The sequence below is a fragment of the Protomyctophum bolini genome (genome assembly GCF_963924005.1).
Source record: "Protomyctophum bolini genome assembly, chromosome: 20".
NCBI lineage: Eukaryota > Metazoa > Chordata > Actinopteri > Myctophiformes > Myctophidae > Protomyctophum > Protomyctophum bolini.
The window spans coordinates 25,296,422-25,317,069 of NC_137881.1; the positions used below are offsets into that span (position 1 = coordinate 25,296,422).

Here is a 20,648-nt window from a genome sequence, read left to right on the forward strand (position 1 = left end):
ATACACTGACGCTGTTCTCATAACCTTTCACCTCGTTTAGTGCTACGTCTTCTGTTTAACACACACCAGAGCGCTCTCACACACGCACGCACACACCAGAGGTTAGGAAGTGAACCGTTCTGCGCGCGCACACACACGCGCAGAACACACACACACACACACACACACACACACACAGACCACTGGTTCTCAGACTTGTTCATTTCAAGGGGTTCCATCTGTACACTGTACCCCCCCCCCACACACACACACACACACACGCACAGTGTTGCCAGATTGGGTGGGCGAAATAAGCAGCCAGCAGGTCTACAATGTGGAATTTCTTAAAAACATTTTAACAACACAAATTTGGTATGGGGGCGTCCCTGGCACAACATTTATTTAGATGTAGGCCTAGGGTCAGGTGTGAGAACCACTGGTTTGCAACAACATGCACTTAGAAACAATTAAGCCACCCCCAAAACACGCAACCCGCAACTACCAATTGATATTTACAAGCAACTTTACAGAAAAAGAAGCCCAAAGTCGCTTATTATAAGGGGAGGACATGGCAACACTGCCCATGCATGAGGCCTCTGAAACATTGTCCAATGACCCCAGCCCATGACCTTTGCCCTCTGGCCTGTAAAAGCACCAGTTGGGATTTTGCCAAAATCTGTTTTAAAGCTTAATTCCACTGAGTATTTGACTGAGTATCAATTAACTCAACGTCCTCAAAGGACATCTGAAGAATGCTTAGATAACAATAAAATGTGTGTTCATGCGTGCGCGTGCGACCTGTGCGTGCGTACATGCATGTGTGTGTGCGTGTGTGAGTCAGGTAGGTGGTAGTCAGAGGCTGAGGAATTTGTCTATTCCAATTTACGCCCAAATTAGCAGATTAGTGATGCTCAGATCCTCCTCAAAGGAGATCTGAAGAATTCTTTGCGTGTGCGCGTGCGTGCATGCACGCGTGAGAGAAAGAGCGCCAGGTAGGTGGTATAGAGGTTGAGGAATGTGTCTTTTCCAGTTTACAATTCAGGCACTTAGCAGATGCTCTTTTCAAAAGCCACTTAGAAAGTGCGAGATCAGAGTAAATGACCTGAAACCTGGTCACCAAATTAACGACAGGGTAAATGGACAAGTACACAACTATAGGACAGATTATAAATCACAGGCACGTGCACACATACACAACGTGTTAAGAGCTTGTAGATCTGCTATCTTCACTGTTTTTCCTTAAAAGTACTAGATTCACAGGGGACGCTTCTCTTCTGATGTGGACAGATGTTTGTGGAGCCGTGTTAATTTTAACAGCAAATGTAGTTGCATTTAGTCAGTCTTTTGAATAAAATGCCGGATGCACCACGATGGATTTGAACCCACAACCTCTGGTGGTGGTGGGCAGGGACTTTACCAATGCACTGGGGCGGCAGTGGCAGCAGTGGCTCAGGCGTAGAGTGACCGGATAGGAAGTAAAAATGTTCGTCGACTACCTTTTTTCACTGACGGAAACTAAATGGAAACTAAATGAAAAAAAGTTATGACTAAAACTAAATATATTGTCAATTTCGTCAACAAATAAAAACTAGACTAAAAGGTTAGGAAGCGACTAGTGGACAAGAGATCCAAATTACTCTGGGAACTGTTTCCCACGCACGCACACACATGCACACACGCACACATGCATGCACGCACACACACGCGTGGGCACTCACACTTAACGTCCCTTCTAAAGAGCCTCTTCCTGTGTGCTGTTCAATTCAATTCAAAGAAAGGGCTTTATTGGCGTGAGAAAACATACGTTTACATTACCAGCACAAAAAGTAGGACAAAACAATCAAAACCAAATGCATGTACGTAGGCCTACAATTGAAAGTCAGAATCTTCAATAAATGTATTTCTATGTACCGAGATCACTCAATGCAGATGCACTCGACGCAGCAATACACACAATGATTAGTCTTTAGGGTGGTTGTGTTCCATTTGATATCCTTCTCCTATTATCACAGATCATGAATCTTGCTGCCGTGTTTACACATTGTTGTACTTGGCGCAGTAGAAATGTTTTTCTCTTGTGTTCAAAATCTTCATGGGTGATTATAATCTGTGGGAAGTATTTTATAGCCCTCACTGTACAAGAACAAGAGAGTTAAGTTGTGGTGGCCAAAAAATCACAAGGCCAGTTAGTGGACGTATGGATGGTGGCAGCCAAGGTGTTGCTCACATAGCAGAATAGCATAAATAGGTAGTAAATCTCTGGGTGAGGGACCTAAACATTGGGACAGTTCTCAGAATGTTTTTTGTCTTCTTGAATATCTTTTGAGTGAAAGGTTTTGACGATGCACTCCTATGTGTGTTTTGGTTGGTTAACATGTTAGGGGAGAGGTCAACTCAGAGGTTACGCTGAAAGATGCGTCATTTAGAGTATTTAAAGGGCATATACAGACAAAATAACGGGTCTTCTTTTTTGGATTTTTGGTCAAGGAGTCGAGCGCTGGAGAAAAAACATAGAACTTTGAACCGTGGGGTGTCCATAGCCTTACTCGAGCTACATCCCTACCTGCTTTCTCTGCACCATTTAAGGCCATTTCCAAATGTTAAAATGTAAAAGACCAATATTATTATGAAGAAAACAAGATGTTAGGACCGCTAAAACTAATAGAATAAAGTTCACCTTCAGAAAAAGCGTTGTTTATGGCTTCTGAATGTAGGTCTTTTAACATGTAATGTCTATGGAGTGACGTCACGTCAACGCCACTAGGTCTGGAAAGGGGGCGGGGAAGGGCTGTGAGACAGGCCTATTGTTATACTAATGTGGCCGACATCATGATGCATGTTAAGATATAGCAACGCCAGACTAGCGAAAGGTTAATAGCATCCAGGAGGGAGAGACCAGACTTTTGGGGTTTGGAAAGTGGTAAAGTTGTTTCCTGCTTAGACAAACACAATGAATTATATACGTCTTCGGGGAGGGTGTCCTGGAGTTTGAAGCTCTTCCTGGTGTAGTGGTAAAGTTGGTTTATCAGAAGGAGGAAATGCTGATCGTATATTTTCAGGCCGTGTGACCGTGTCAACATGCCCTTGCTTGCACAAGGGAACAAAAAATAAAAAAAATGCTTTAAAAAACATGAAACAAAATAAAAAGAGGAAAGATCCTTAACAAGAGTGCCGACAAGTATTCCTTGTCAGCTGATGAATAAGGGCCCATTAAAGTATCTTGATGGGACATTAACTAGTAGGCCTGCCTGACCCAAAAGGTCAGTTAGAAGATAAATCTCCATATACTATAGTAAAAAGGCTCGTTTTGAAAATCTATTACTTTCATTATTATATGCATTAAAGTTATTTTTGACCGTTACACTTTTTATAACCCTCACTGTACCAGAACAACGGCAGAGAGTTAAATGTCTCAGAACTTGTGGTGGCCACAAATCACAAGGCCAGTGGACGGCAAGTGGATGGTGGCAGGCAAGGTTGGCGACCGTGCGGCGTGCGTTAAGGTTGGCGACCGGATTATGGTTGGCGAACATGCGCTGCTCCGTGCTTGCGGTTATGTTTAGGTTAGGGTTAGAGTAGAGATAGGGTTAGTAAGGTTTAGTAATGGTCGAACTAACGAGAGCTCGTACCAATGCCACGCAGCCTGTATGCATGCGTGCGCGTGTGTGCGCATGTGAGCACACGCGTCCTGTCCTGCTAATCACCGTGATACGGTGGCAGGAAGTGTCTGTGTCACTCAGACTGGGAGAATGTTTTCTCCCTAAACGCCCTGAGAATAGAGAGAGAGAGAGAGAGAGAGAGAGAGAGAGAGGATCGAGATAAGAGAGAGGGGGAAGATAGTAATAGGGCAATAGATATAGGCCTATGCTAGGGAGGGAGCTGAAGACTCCATAAAGGAGTAGAGCCCTAACCACACCAGAGGGTTGCCATGCAACTCCTTGCAACAAGCAACCTGCAACATCTTGCAACTACTACATTGGTGTGGTTTGTTTTGTTGCAAGGAGTTGCGGTTTGGGCCTAAAGATAAATGGTGCATTTATATAGTGCCTTTGCATTACATTCACCCATTCATACACCGATGCCAGGGGAAACCATGCAAGTCACCAACATGCACATCGGGAGCAATTAGGGGTTCAGAGAGTCTTGATCAAGGACACTTCGACACTAACTCTGGAGGAGCCCGGGATCGAACTGGGAACCTTTGCGGTGCCCATCCAGTCACTTTACCCCTGAGGCACTACGGCTCCCAAGATACTGTACAAGAGCACATGCACGCAGACAGACAGACAGAGTTTATTGTCCCAGAAGGAGATGTGATTTCACATTTCAGTCAGGCTGCACAACACAACCCAGAGACACAGAGTAAAACAAATACGTCCGTATAAACAGATACAGACAAAACATACAGTGCAGTCTCCATACAGTAAATATATACATTAACACTGCGGCACACACACAACATTGTGAGCGAGGCAGTTTGTTTATTCAACGCTCCGATGGCAGAGTCGACAAAAAACTCCAGAGGAAGTGAGTTCTCCGCCACTTTTGATTGGTCTCTCTTTATCCGTCATGTCTGAGAGTTTGGGAATGTATGAACAATTTAGACCTGAGGCCGTTTCCAAAAAATGGCTTCTAACAGTTTTCTGAAAAACCTATGTTTCTATGTCAGTGGTGATCAACATTTTTCATGTGAAGTAGCCCCAGAAGCATCTGTATTTGTTCCAAGGACCCTCCCCCAGAAGCAAAGATTTGAGTTAAAAAATTACGAAATAATATACCGGTAATTATATTCAAAGATTTGCGCCACATAGCGAGTGCCATGCACGCTATGAGCGTGTAGATCTATTTTTCATATAATAAACATGTATAACATAATGGTTAAAACACCAAAAGGGGTTCCCGTCCTGAATGGGTTAAAGACCAATGAGTGTACAAGTACTGTACAGTTTTGAGGTCATTTTACTTTACTTGAGTATTTTCACTTTCCGATACTATTATACTTCTACTCGACTACGTCTCAGAGGTAAATACACTCCACTAAAATGATATCAAAACTTTAGTTAAGTTACTCAAGTAGATTTAGATTGGCCCCTTTGTTATACTTCATCTATACGAAAATAGCAGACATACAAGCTCACAATCAAGCCGCGTCGTGACCTTGTGTACATCTGCTATTTTCAAAAGATTTTTATACACTTGAAAACATGAAATGGTAGATTAGTTCTACTGGAACTCTTCTGCACTAGTCCCACTCTATAACATTTTAGTCTCGCTTATATTTGTTGACAAAATTGTATATTATTCAGTCATAGTTTTAGTTTAGTTTTTGTCAGTGTAAAGAGGTAGCCGTCAAACATCTTTCGTCATAGTTTTAATCGACTAAATTAACACAGCTGCACAAGGATGGGTTGAATTATGCTTTTGTAGAGTGTGAGAATAAGTGGTACGATTTGAAACAGTACAGTACAGTACAGAGAAAGTGAGCCAAGCACGTACAAAAAAGAAAACAGTTAAGGCAGAGAGATATTATCGACCCCATTCATCAAACAAATCTCCACTTTCAACAAACCTTTCACCGCAGCAGATAAATAACCCCACTTAGTTTAAAGCAGGGAGCTTAAAATTACTCTATAAAAGGTCCAGGTTTGCACAAAAATGTTACTTAATCTCCATAACCTTTTACAATTCATAATTTGGATATGTACCAATGCCAGGATATAACGTAATAAAGATATGTTTCAGTGTCGGTATATTATATACTGTATGTAATTTGTAAGTTGATTAGCGGTATACTGTGGTTACTTGGGTCGTTTGATGCGTATGTCAGCATATGACGTGATGAACATATGACGTGATTAAAGAACATCGTTTGATGCGTATGTCCCTTTAATCCACCCGACACTGAAACATATCATATCAGAGAGAGAGAAAGAGTGAGAGAGAGGACATTCCAGATGTGAGTTGCGTAACTCACACAGATGGCCGATCACTTCGTCTGGGGTCCAACTCCCAACGCCATAACTCTTTCCAACAGGTCACTGAGTACTACTAAACCGCAGTGGTTTTCAACCAGTGGTCCGGGGACCACCAGTGGTCCTTGAGGGGGTTCCAGGTGTTCCCCAGCTAAATGATGGAGAGTTGGTAACCAAATGGACCCTTATATAAATCTTTAACTCTTGAGAGCGTGAAATGAAAACAAATGGACCCTCACAAGTCCATTTGGTTTCATTTTACACTCTCAAGAGTTACATTATTGTTAAACCTCATAGTGTACTACAATATTAAACCACAGTATACTTTCCACCACTGGCATGATTTACATACAGTACGTACATGTTGGTTCTGTTCAAACATTTATTTGGATAAGCGCCATGGTAATGCCTTATTTGAAGGTGGCACAACACTGGGCTGTTTGTGTTGGTGGGGGAAGGGTAAAATAATATTTGATAGTGTTTGTTGAAAATGAGGTACTGCTGGGACATAATGTAGCCCATGTGGCGGACATTTTTGTCAAAATTCCATGTTTGTCACGTACATGAAAAATGAGCGGACAGTAATATTACCAGAAAAAGCATAAAGAGAATGACCCTGAATGACCATAACAAGTCTGTAACTCTGAGTGTTCGAATGGAACCAAATGGATCCTTATACGGGTTCAACACTCTCAGAGCAAAGGTGGTCCTTGTAAATAAAACATTTGAGAACCACTAGTACTAGTTGGACTCATAATATCGAAGAAAACCAGTGTCGTAGAAGACCTGGAGACTTGACATTCAGTAATACGGGTCTTATGATCAAAATAAGAACATTATGATGGTGTGGTCTTAAAAATACCACCTCTTTGCCACGGACATGTTTGTCAGTGTACGGACATGTTTGTCCGTGTATCGGACATCATTTGATGACCCCTGATTTAGCCCACTAGAAAAGGAAAGGGAGTATACTTTCAGGAACATTTTGAAAATATACGGAGCTCATAGCTGAAGTTCAGGAGAAGGACCACACCTCCAATCCAGCTACCTCCACCTCCTATCAAGCCACCTCCAATCGGGTCACATCCACCCGTATATACAAGCCCATCCAACCCACGGTTCTCCCTCTGTTCTAACTTTCGTCATCCCTCCCCCCCACCCTAATTCTCATCCTACTCTCCAACCTCTCCTTTTTTACAGGTCCCTAAGGAGGGTTCGGGTTCGTCGTGCCCGGGAGCTATACAGCTCTCCCCACCTCGGCTTAAATTACCTGATGACCAGCTGGATGGCCAGATTATCTTCCTTCTGTTCACTATTGGTTTCCTTCATCGTTTCATGCATTCTTCTTTTCGTTAATAAATGTCGCTAAACTTCTTTATTTGGTGGTGTGGTCCTTGATCGTGAAACATTTTTGTGAACCGAAACGGCAAACAAATTACAGCTCCCCGGCGGTGTGTAGGACCTTTGGGAGGCGCATGTACTACAGACTCTAGCATTCTGACACTGTGTTACAGTTGGAGCAGATCGACTACAGTAGAGGCTACTCTGAGGAATTCCTCAATGGCTAAACGACAAGCTCACAGCAACGCGTGGAGAATGTGACACGTTGTGAGCTTACAGATCGACTGTTTCTGGACCGTTACACGTTGGCGAATGACCATGTATACATCTGGCTTAATCCCCTCCCCCCTCCTCCTCCTGTTTCTGCTACAGTGCTACTACAACGGGCGATAACCTGAGGTCAAGTGTTGCTATTTTGGGCCCTAAATGTTCCCACGGGCACCTCAGTTATCCTCCAGCTTCCTCTCTCTCTCTCTCTCTCTGTTTCTTTCCAAGTCTACCAAACTTTATTCCACCATGCATTCTCTTACTCCGTTGTTCATCAGACCCTTAAATATAGGGGAAAAGCTGCGACAAAAGCTACAAAACAGCCTAGCATGACCAGTGACAATTTTATTGCTGCAGGGCAGGCAGTGCACAGTTGATGTTGATGTACTGCAAACCACAGTGTGTAAACTAGATAAAGTGCCCCACAGGTCTCCACCAGGGCAGGTCAGGTTGTGGCCTCCTGGTGGCACTATAATAGGCCAATGTGAAAAGGGAGCCATTTCTTCTCACCCCTTGGATGGCAAATGTATGATTTGAGGCATTTTGTTCCAATCTGTTATGCAAAAATCCACCTGTTGGTGGCGCTATAACAGGCCAATGTGAAAAGGGTGGAATATTTCGTAAATTGCACGCTGCGTTCATGATTTGAGGCTTTTTGTTCAAAACGGGCCAATCTTGCCAACTTTGAAAGCCAATGATGGCCAATTAGGATGGAATCTGAAATATCGGACAGATCTGTCTCGAACACATGACTATGGAGATAGTGTGTAGCGATTTGCGGGATGTTTGGACAGAATCTGAAGGAGTATATATCTTTTTTTGTATGCAGAACGAGCCTGGGCTACTGCCAACTCTCTCTTTCTCACTTTTAATTATTGCCGTTTATCTCTCCTTCCATCTTCTAGCTCTCATGTTTACATATATATTATGACTTATTTGTGTAGCTAGCGCGAGCGCGCGCGCACACACACACACACACACACACACACACACACACACACACACACACACACACACACACACACACACACACACACACACACACACACACACACACACACACACACACACACACACACACACACACACACACACACACACACACACACACACACACACAAAATAAATAATAATAATCAGTCAAATTGACTCCCTCCCTTCCATCGGTTCTAGTTCCATAAACACACAGTGGTGGTGCCGGCCTGTCTTGAGAATGAGCCTGTTTAAGTGCCCATTTCATAAAGATAACTGCCATTCACGGAACTGGACGCTGGTTCTGCTGACCATTCAAAGTCTCCTTTATGTTAGGGGCTGTCATCACCCGCATATAAGCAGACCATTTAGACATGATGGGGGACAATAACCTGTAGCTGAACCCTACTAACTTCACCAGGCACATAATTAACTCATGGTACGTACAGAAAGTATCGGGGAAACATTGGACCATGATTCCGATCAGTGGGAAAAGTATTCCTATATTGCGTGTAATGGAGAAAGAATGTGTTTGTTCCAGATTTGTCAACATTTTGTCAGGAACTGTGGAAAGAAATTAAAAACTTCCGAAACAGTGAAAATAGCAGATACACAAGCTCTCAACGGCTCACCTTTTTTCTTACAAATGGAACCCTTCCTGGCCCTCTCAACTGCTCCTCTTCCCTATTATAGGCCTAATAGTTAAGTCCTCTCTACAAAATTGGAATCTGTTTAAAGACACTTTGACCTTTACAGACCTTCTCCACCCTTGGCCCCACTAATAGAAAACCATGCGTTTCCTCACGCACGTACATACCGGTATGTTCTGGTCATGTTCATCTCTGAGCACATTTTGGACTGAAATCTTTGAGACTCACAGTATTAACGCCATTACCGCTCTGTTTGGCATTCCTCAACTGCCCCTGTCTAGATCTCAAGCAAACCGTATCGGCTTTTGTAACACTATTCTAATACTTATGTAATCGCCCTCCCATACACAATGGATGGATGTTTGTAATAATTTGCAGCGCGAAAGGATTAGATACATCATACGGGCTCTGTTGTGAAGTTCCATGAGGTATGGGACCCTTTCTTGGCTTACGCAGAGGGAATCACTATTCCAGTCATCCCTGAATGACCCTTAATTCATTCATTAATGAATCATGAATGAAACCAGTGGAGCCGAGTATCCTGCACTGCAGTGTTGCAGACTCTATCCTGTTTTGTCTCCAGCAACTTCCATCATGTCACTGAGCATCATGAAGGTACGGAAATTTAGATTTCTTTTACTCCTGACACTTAACTAACTCGAGACGTATCCCATCATCATGAGACGTGAGTTTGCAGATCTGCTATATTTTCCCAACTTCATTTGAAATATAGGTCTTGATTTATAATGAAGGCTAAACGTTTCCCCTTCATAGAAAGGTAGTGGAGTCAAAAGTACACACGTTGTACTAATACTAGTACTCAAGCAAATGTATACTTTGTTACTGACTGTCCACCGCCGATTACAACATAGTGTTGGAATAGAGCAACGATAAGGGGGACAGACTAATCTGAGTTAGTAAAGAGAATGGAGAGAGAGCGAGTGCATTTTCCAGCACCGAGAATGAGATGATGTATGAAGGTGTTAGTCTAAGTGTATTGAAGGGTGTGAGGCCGTCAGGACCCCGGAATGTGTTTTGGACCCAAATGCAGAACTCGGGAGAACAGTTATACTTAACTTTAAACATAATACAAAACAAAGTACACTACACCTCACATAAGGTGGCCAACAGCTCGCATGCAGCGCACTGAACCTGGGCTGTCAATCAAGGACTCAGCAAAGGGGAGAAGGGCAGCATGCAGAGCCTAGTGGCCAAAGAGGGAGCTTCATTTGTTTCCATTAATCGCAAACAGGGAAAGGGCCGGGATCAGTCTAGGAATATAGTGTTACGCTGTATTGGAGACAGCAGGTCTAGCTGGAACCAGTGCACATCTGGGCCCGTTTGTCTTGGCTCTGCCTCTGACTGACCTATACGACCACTAGAGAACAAGAACCAGAGAGAGAGAGAGAGAGAGAGAGAGAGAGAGAGAGAGAGAGAGAGAGAGAGAGAGAACATTCAACAAGATTCTGTATGGAGGAATACTAAATGTGAACCAACACACGACACGCATCGATCACGTCACAAGGACGTCCCACATTACGCTGCAACGAGCTGGTCAAGATGTACTGTACGGAGAACAAATCTATTAACTATTAACTGGTAAAAATCTATTAACTGGTAACTATACAGTTATCTAGTAATTGTAGTGGAGTAAAAGTACAATATTTGCCTCTGAGATGTAGTGGAGTGGAAGTAAATGTTTACACTCAAAAGTGTACTTAAGTACTGTACGTGTACTTAGTTACACCACTGAGGGAGGGAGAGAGAGAGAGAGAGAGAGAGAGAGAGAGAGAGTAAAATGAAACCAAATGGACCCGTTTATCTTACACTCTCAATGAGGTACATTTTTCGTAAACATCTTCACACTTAACTTACAAGAAGTCCACACAATTAGAGAATGTAGAAGAATTGTTATTTTGTTCAACGTTTGCCTGTTATCTCTCCTATGGTACCAACATCAATGCATGGTATTGTGGACAAAATCATATTCACAACATAGTCTAAGTCTTGCAGGGTCTGAGAAAATAATGCTGAATGAATAAACATTAAGCAATGGACCTTGATATGAAAAGGGAACAAGAGGGATGTTGTATGAACCTCAAGAGATCGATGACATCAGTTTATATTCAACTGCTCCCCTAACCCCCCACCCCAAAAAACTCCCAAACTGAAACTCCATGACATCATAGAGGAGTAGACACACATGAGACACCCCCCCCCCCCCCACACACACACACCCTTTATTTTATGAGTTCTACTTGTGTTTGCAAGTGGTGGTACTGTCTCAAAGTAAAAGTATCAATGCTGCAATATAGAATTAGAAATACTCACAAGTAAAAGACTGGAATTCAAAATGTACTTGAGTAAAAGTACAAAGGTAGGCTATTGGTATCAAAATGTACTTAAAGCACCAAAAGTAAAAGTACACAGAATGAGTCTCATTTCAAGTTTTCAAATTATACATTTTGAAAATAGCAGATATTTATACAAGCTCACAATGTGACGCATTGTGAGCTTGTAGATCGGTTATTTTCAAATGGTCCAAATGTATACAGGGCAGAAGTGGGTAATTGGGTGTTTTGTAATAATAATCAAAATCTACAAAGTAACTATATAGTAACTAGAGTGTTTAAATAACTGTAGTGGAGTAAAAGTACAATAATATTTGGATCTGAGATGTGGTGGAGTAGAAGTAAAAGTATTGAAAATTGGAAGTAATTAAGAACAAATACCTCAACATTGTATACAGAACTTTTAAGTAAACTTTCCACCACTGCTGGACAATGAGAATGACCCCCACGAAGGAAGGACAATAACATTGTTAAACAAACGGTGATGTGTTGTTTCCCTCGATCTGCAACAACTCACACAACACGTGGTTGTGCAACAATCCCTTCACTCTCTTCTGTGTGCATCTGTTGTTGTGAATGTGAAATGCATGGCATCTCAAGAGACTGACGTGATGATGATGGTGGTGGTGGTGGTGGTGATGATAAGCATCTGGACTCTCCTTCAATCTGCTTTCCAGTGGTGGAAAGTAAAGTTCCAAGTACATTTACTTAAGTGCAATTTCGAGATATTTGTACCTGGGAATTTCCAATTACCAATACAATACCTTTACTTCTACTCCGCGAATCCAAATATTATACTTTTACTCCACTACATTTATTTGGAAAATGTAGTTACTTATAGTTACTGATTATGATTACAAAACATATACTGTACATTAACCACTTCAGCCCCATATACATTTAGTCAATTTGAAAATATAGTCTACAAGCTCACAATGCGTTGCGATCGGCTATTTTCAATTTTTTTTTTTAATAAATTTGAAAACTTGAAATGGGACCTTTTGTTTAGTACTTTTACTTTTGGTACTTTAAGTACATTGTGATGCCAATACTTTTGTACTTTTACTCAAGTAGATTTAGAATTCTGGACTTTTACTTGTAACTAGAGTATTTCTATATTGCAGTATTGATACTTTTACTTAAGTATGGTATTTGAGTACTTTTCCCACCACCGCTGCTTTCTATTTGCGTTTTCATGCTTTTTACGAGTCTCCCTGTCATGATGCTTGTTTCATTGTTTTCTGACTGCTGTTTTTATTTTGTTCACTTATCGATGTCAAATTCCCTATGGGTAACTTCAGTCAGTCAGTGCCTTGATTAACGTTGGCAATTAAAATGAAATGAATGCTTGTGCATACTTTGCTGCCCTCTAGCTGTCAGAGCGGTGCTGTACGTTTAACAAAATAACTGGATAAATTCCAGATATCTGTAATGAAATTCCATCCATTCTGTTTTACTGCACATAGTGTTATATAGATTGGCTAACACTGGACACACACACACACACACACACACACACACACACACTTGCAGACAGATATAATCTACTCTACTGCATGCATTCCTTATACCCAGCTGGTCCATGGAGACAGAGTTATGGAGCGATCAGTAAATCAAACCTGCTTCCACAGACAACACAGTACATACTTTGATGGAATGCTAGTTCGTTGGAAGGCAAAACTCCATCATGCATTTTCTTTTTCCTGTGTTGATTGGTCTATCCGACTACTTTCTGTCGAAACTTTTGAGTCACTGCAAAAACAAGAATGGCTGCCAACTATGTGGCAAGTACAAAGATTCATAAGCAAAACAGAACAACTGTACAAGAGTACAAGTACAAGATGGGAGAATGACGATTCATAACCAGAATAGAACAACTGCATTGGGCTCCAATAGTGAATACTGTGACTTTGCAGTCCAGTGCAGTGGTGTAATAGTATCAATACTGCAATATAGAAATACTCTTACAAGTAAAAGTCTGGAATTCAATTCAGTAGTAGGCCTACTTAGTTACTTTCCACCATGGATATACTACGTGGAGCTTTAACAGGAGATGCCAGTGAATTCAGATGTTTTCACATATCAAGTGTATTAGTCACGGACTCATGCACTGCAAAACAGGCCTGCTCCGAAAAGAGAGAATGATTAATTGTAAAAAATAACATTGGGCGGTGGAAGTGTGCATTGCAAGATCGGCCTTGCTTTTTGCGTACCACCTCTTTTGAATTTGCACATAATGCAGGAGGCAGCAGGATGTTGCTTTGCACTTCCAAACTTTGGCACTTAGAAAAATAATCACCTGCAAGGAATTTCTTGACAAAAAGCAGCGCATAACCTTTCTACAGTGGACTTTTACGAAGCAAACAATTTGCAGATAGAATAGATTTGACGTCGTTTAATACAATCAGATAGGACTTTCCTGTTTGGATGTACAGTATCAGATGTCAATGGCAAATTGCGGCTATAGTTGCCAGACATACCCTGCCATTACCGTAATGGCAAGATGGTCACCGTCTGCATAAGGTCTATGGGGATTCCTCCCAAGTTGTCTGTTCCGTGGTCTATTCAAACTGCTCACACTTTCTCCAACCAACCATGATTGATTGGATTAGATATAATCCGATAGGGTGTCATGTACTATATGCTAGGTCGTGACACACACACACACACACACACACACACACACAGGATTACAACGCACACACGATGCGAGTCCCTCGCCTGCGAGTCACAAAGTTTACAGGCACTAGGGAGGGCCTACTTTTACAATGAAGCGCTTCCTCCGTATACAATCTCCTGGAACGAACGGGACTCTCTTTTTGGATGAAAACTAAAAACGAAGAGATGAGATTCATTAAATGACCCCACCATTCCTGTGCTGTGGGTTCAACACGATGTGTCCATCTCATCGACGCATGGTAGGCAATGACTATAGACCTAAATTAACTTAGGCCTACTGTTTTTAAATGTTTGATATACGAGTGGCAGTGGTGGAAAAAGTACTCACTTGTTCTACTTAACTAAAAGTATCAATACTGCAATATAGAACTACTCGTTACAAGTAAAAGTCTGGAATTCAAAAAGTAGGCCTACTTCAGTAAAAGTACAAAGGTATATTGGCATCAAAATGTACTTAAAGTACCAAAAAAGACAGTACTCACTATATGCAGAATGTCCCATTTCAAGTTTTCAAATGTATAAAAAAATCTTTTGAAAATAGCAGATCTACAAGCTCACAATACCTCGCATTGTGAGCTTGTAGATTGGCGATTTCCAAATGGCCGAAATGTATATATGGCTGAAGTGTTTAATGTATGTTTTGTAATAATAATCAAAGTAACTATAGTGACTAAACAGGTTTTCAAATAAATGTAGTGGAGTAAAAGTACAATATTTGCCTCTGAGATGCAGTGGAGTAGAAGTAAAATTATTGTAAATTGGAAATACTCAAGTAAATCACAAAAAAAAGGGGAATACCACTCATTTTCAACATTTTACTGTCATTAATATACCTTAGAGCTGTATATATATTTTTTAAAGTCCCCCCCATTCTGTGTTTCCTAGAACTGGAGGTTTGAAAAAAATTATTAACATGGTGTACAACAAGTACATCAAATTATTGACATAGTAAAATATTGAAAATGAGTGGAATTAATATACTTTCCACCGCTGATGAGTGGATATTAAGCCCACTCAGTTCTACAGTAAATCATATGATGCTATAATGTATAGCCATATTGCATATAGCTGCGGAAGGCTGTCGATGGCTCAAATAAAAAATAAAAACTTTCAGTGATGATCATGCATTTTCAACATGTCTTGTTGTCAGAGGGCGTCCTGGGCCGAGGCTGTTCATGCATGCTTAATTGAATCAAGTCATGTATGTCTAGACTTTCAGACCTATGTTACATGTTTGTGGTTAATTAGCATGGTAATTATGTGTGGTTTACATTGAACTTGACACTGTGCAAGTCATATATACTGCATACTGTAGTGTCACTATTACAACCAACAGCTTGAATAAGACCAGAGGATTATAATCCAGTCAAGTTATATGCTGTGGGTTCATAGCAGATTATCCTGCTGTAGCTGACTGAGCCGCCATACACTATACGTCTTCTGAACACCGCTGAACTGTGTTAAACAGGGCTGGAGTGGGCCATTGGCCTTTAGTTTATATAGTCTTTAGAATTAAACTTCATTTAGTTTTAGTCATATTTTAGTCACCTGGAATGTTCAAAAACTGCTCAAAAACAACATGCAAGTACTTGGGGCGCCCACTGGCCTAGTGGTCCAGGTGCATGTCACATATAGGCTCTGGCCTGACAGCTTGTCGTGTGTTCGAGTCCTGTTCATGTCAACCTTTATTGCTGCTTATTGCTGCATATCTCTCCCCGTCTCTCTCTTCCTCTTTCTATATTCACTTGAAACTATCAATAAAAAGGCAGAAAAGCCAAAAACTAATCTTTTAAAAACAAACATCAAAGTACTTTTTTCCCCACCACTGTTGACTGCAGCCCTACCTGGGTGACGTGCTGTGGGTCATCGCCCTCCATCTGGTGGTCCTGGTGCTGCCGTGCCCCGCCGTGGTCAGCGCCGCGGGGGGCTTCAGGGTGGGCCTGGTGGGACCCTGGCAGTGTGACCCGTTCTTCGCCAAGGCCCTGCCCAGAGTGGCGGCGCAGCTGGCCGTCAGCCACATCAACGGGGACCCCTCGCTCTCCCACGCCGAGACCTTTGACTACACCATACTGCAGGTTGCACGCACACACACACACACACACACACACACACACACTTGATTTAGTTATATAGTTGGAGCATAGGATTATTTCACGCTAATTCATCTAAAAGTGTCAAAGTTTGCACAGATGTAGCACAGGGCATGCTCTAATGATTTAGCTAGGGCCAAATCCATGTGGCCACCATTAACAACCTACTGTATAAGGCAACATTTTCTAAATTCCATTATGATTTACAGTAAGTAGCATGTGTGACGTGTCAATCGAGGGAGTTTTCATGATTCTGAATCCATTGCAAGCATTAGTTTTGCACAAAAAAAAACTCTCATTAGGCTAAAAACATGCCCAAATGCGCCGACCACATTTGTGATGACTGCTATATGGCCGCTTTTAGCCCAATGAGTGTTTTTCGTGCAAAACTAATGCTTGGAATGGATTCAGAATCATAAACTCCCTTGACACGTCACATGCTACTTAAAGCATAATTGAAATGTTTGCCTTATAGACAGGTTAATTGTCAATCGTGGCCATATGGATTTGAAAGCAACCCCGAAGGTCGTCGGCTTGTCTCTCTCCCTATATGCTCCTCTTACTATTAGCATATGTTCATCTTAACCCATTAAAACAGGGAAAAGAGTCTGTCATTTTAGATATAGCAGATGTACAAGCTTATTTAGGAAAAAAATCTCTAAAGTGTGGGAATGGCTGAGTTAGAAGGCATTTGTATAGAAGCGGCCTGCAATTCCTAATCGGTACCCCATGTTCGGAGTTGCATCATTACATTGCACCGGATGCAGAAAAATAGAACTGGAATAGGTGGCCTGTATGGGTGTGTACAAAGTAGAATACTATAGATCAAATTAAACGCAAGGAAATAGGCAAAATACAAATGTGAGCCAAAAGTACCAGCACTTTGAAGTTCCTATGAATCAGCTGACAAGCCGTTTTCATTTCAAGGACCACGATGTGACATGCAAGTGCTTCACCAGGCTACTACTTGGCCCCACTCCCCAAACCCACCTCACCCCTGGCCATTTTGACAGACTGGAATGTTTTAGGCCCTGTACACACAGACGGACATGTTCTGTGCCGTGACTGCCGTCTGTGTTTCATTGCCCCCCCTCAAACACTTTGTGTTGGTCAAACCACGTGACTTCCATTGGAAAAGCATTTAGGTGGCCATGAAAAACGGATGGCACAGAGCATAGCCGTCTGATATGTGTGTACACAGACTACACACAGGGCCTTAGGGTTGACGAGTCGACAGACTGCATCTTGCAACGACAACACCAGAGGGAGTTCAACAAACCATGTGCTCAAGTTAATTTCTTGTTCAACTCCAAAAGGACTAGAGACAACTCAAGATTTCCAACTCAATCCAATGTTTTATTTTCCAACTTTGTTTCTTTTGAACGGTTGGCTTCATCTTGTTGATTGGTTCAATAATCATGTAGTTGTAAACCTTAAAGACGGAAAACAAAAAGGTCAACAACATTGCCAAACAAATGAAAACACTTTTCCAATCCAAAAACTCAATGACTAATTTAAATGATAACACTAATTTATTAGTCATTTAAGCAAATTAACCATTTTAATTAAACCATTTTAATTAAACAAAGAAATATAGCTGATCCTTGAGCTTGTAGATGAGCTCTTTCTCAGCTAGGCCTTTTAAACCTTTAACATGGTGAATCATTAGCTGTCCACATTTTTAGTAGTCTTTTAAATTCTTAAAGTAATGTAAATGATTTCAACATGGTCATTATTCTTTTGTAATTTAAAAGGACAACTTTAGATTTCTTCAACCAAGGTTTTAGGTTGTTATTAGAGAAAGTAAAAGATGAGTGTTCTTTTTTTTCCATTTACACAGTGAATGTGTTTTACAATGTGTTCCTTAACCAATTTACATTGTAGCAGTTAGACCATGAAGAGATTAAGCCGCATTTCAAACATTCAAGTAAATAAACAATTTAACAAACCATTGCGTCTTTGGGGCAACTCCTGAAAGAATTTAACTTGGAGCTTCTTCTCTCTGGTCTCTGTTTGTTTAAATGCCCTTTTAAACCTCTTCAGGTGCTTCTAATGAGCAGCAGCCATTTTGCTGCTGCACTCTGGGAAGTGTAGTTCTTTTTTAGATGCCAAGTACTACTGCCAAGTACTACTGACTTTTGACTCAACAATGTGCAACCCAGATTCGGCTCAAACAAGGGACTAAATTAATTTCGCTCCTATGCCACCAAAATGTGGAACGCCCTATACCAAAAGCCATTAAGACATGTGAATCCCTTGAATCCTTCAAAACCGCTCTCATAGTGCACCTACTGTAAAAAAATATATATAATAGACTAAATAAAATTAATTAAGGACTCAGTATGCATAAATCATTTTTAGCACCATTTATTTTCCTAACCAGGCAAGGCCCGCCAAAACAGATTTTAGTGGACTAAATCACCTGTAGATTTAGGCAAATGTCATAAAGAATGTGGTCGACTAAACTAGACCAATGTAAACTGTCACTGTTGTTGGGCTGCAGGAGCCATGTGAGACGTCCAAGGCCCTGGAAGCGTACCTGGGCTTCAATGCTAAGGCATCAGGCTTCATAGGACCAATCAACCCTGGATACTGTGATGCTGCGTCACTAGTGGGCAAAGACTGGAACAAGGTACTGTAAGTGCGGTGTGTGTGTGTGTGTGTGTGTGTGTGTGTGTGTGTGTGTGTGTGTGTGTGTGTGTGTGTGTGTGTGTGTGCATGCACTTGGTGTTATAGTAGCACGTACCACTGCAGTGGATGGACCAGAGCTATAGTCAACGTGGTGCATAACTGTATATTTGTCACATACATTGCATGTAAAAAGCAAACAACAACAAAAAACTATTTTCTATACTTCCTCTTTTCTGCTGCCCTACCTCTCCTCCCCTCTCCTCCCCTCACCTCTCCTCTCCTCTCCTCTCCTCTCCTCTCCTCTCCTCTCCTCTCCTCTCCTCTCCTCTCCTCTCCCCAGCCTGTGTTTTCCTGGAGCTGTGTAGGCGATGAGTTGGACGACACCCGCAGTCACCCGACCTTCGCCCACTCCATGCCCCGGCCGGCCCAGGTGCTGGCCAACCTCATGCGCTACTTCAGGTGGGCCCACGTGGGCATCATCTCCTCCTTCGAGGACCACTGGGTGGAAACAGCCACCAAGGTATGAACAAAAATGTTTTACATATAATTATTATACAAAAAAGTACCCGATGCATGCTTATTTGATCAAGTATACATGACAGCTCAGCTGCCTCGTTGGAGCTGAAACTTGGGTTGGAGACACCGTTCTAAAATACACGGTAACCTCACACTTCTTGTGGCTTATTGCTTTAGCATACAACAGACAGATCGTGACAATGCTGTCTCCCATCCAGCTGGCTAACTCTCTGAGAGGTCGCGGCATGCCGGTCCGAACGGTGGCTTTCATAGAGAACACACCGCACGGCGTCAAAACAGCCCTGGACCAGATCCGCACGATGGGAGACATGCGCTGTGAGTGTCCTGGATGTTTTACGGTGGTCAGTGTTGATTTTGACAGCACATTTTTATTTTAGTTTTAGTCATATAATTATAGTCTCTTGAATAGTTTTCATTTAGTCACATTTTAGTCACCTGGAATGTTTTAGTGTTAGTCTGGTTTTAGTCGACTATTATAAGATTTTAGTCGACTATAATTAAGTCTACAATTGATTTAGTCGACTAAAATGTTTTTTTTTGCGGGACAGACCTACATTTAATGGGATTTCAATATCTGGGACCCAATTTATATTGTAAAATCAAAGTTAATTTAACTCTGCAGTGTACAAAATGTATAGGCTAAAATTAGGTTCCGGTAACATTATTGACCATCATTTCTGTATGTCCGTGACCAAAACATAAAATGTGACCCCTGACCCCCCCCCCCCCCCCCCCCCCCCTCTCTCTCCCCCCCTCGCCCCACCCTAGTGGTCATCCTGTGCATGCACTCGGTGCTGCTGGGCGGCCCCCTCCAGAGGCAGCTGTTGGAGACGGCCTACGACATGGGCATGACGGAGGACGGCTCGCTGGCGTTCGTGCCGTACGACACGCTGCTCTACAGCCTTCCGTACCGCAATGTGACGCACGTCGTCCCGAGGGACAGCGCCCGGCTGCGCCGGGCCTACGATGCCGTGCTCACCGTGACCGTGGACTCGCCCGGGACGTCCTTCTACGATGCGTTCGCGGGCGCCGTGCGGCGGGGCGAGGTGGCCAAGAACCTGTGTCCGACGCAGGTATCATGATCATTCATTCTTTATAGTCTTCAATTATTTTATTCGGCATTTGCTGCCGTATAGTATAGTTTATAGCTTATAGCTCAGGGGTGGGTAACTTTGATAA

The 20,648-nt window shown here is 42.2% G+C and overlaps 1 protein-coding gene across 1 annotated transcript in view; it reads left to right on the top strand.

The window, feature by feature from the left end:
• Positions 1 to 9,790: 9,790 nt before the first annotated feature.
• Positions 9,791 to 20,648, top strand: part of LOC308335277 (retinal guanylyl cyclase 2-like) — a gene marked incomplete at its 5' end in the record, with an annotated part of 34,378 nt that continues 23,520 nt past the window's right edge. The window contains 6 exons of the mRNA XM_080792295.1: positions 9,791 to 9,796; positions 16,050 to 16,286; positions 18,805 to 18,933; positions 19,273 to 19,452; positions 19,667 to 19,784; positions 20,238 to 20,542. Of these exons, the coding sequence (XP_080648421.1) occupies positions 9,791 to 9,796; positions 16,050 to 16,286; positions 18,805 to 18,933; positions 19,273 to 19,452; positions 19,667 to 19,784; positions 20,238 to 20,542 (975 nt within the window). The remainder of the gene's footprint in view (positions 9,797 to 16,049; positions 16,287 to 18,804; positions 18,934 to 19,272; positions 19,453 to 19,666; positions 19,785 to 20,237; positions 20,543 to 20,648) is intronic.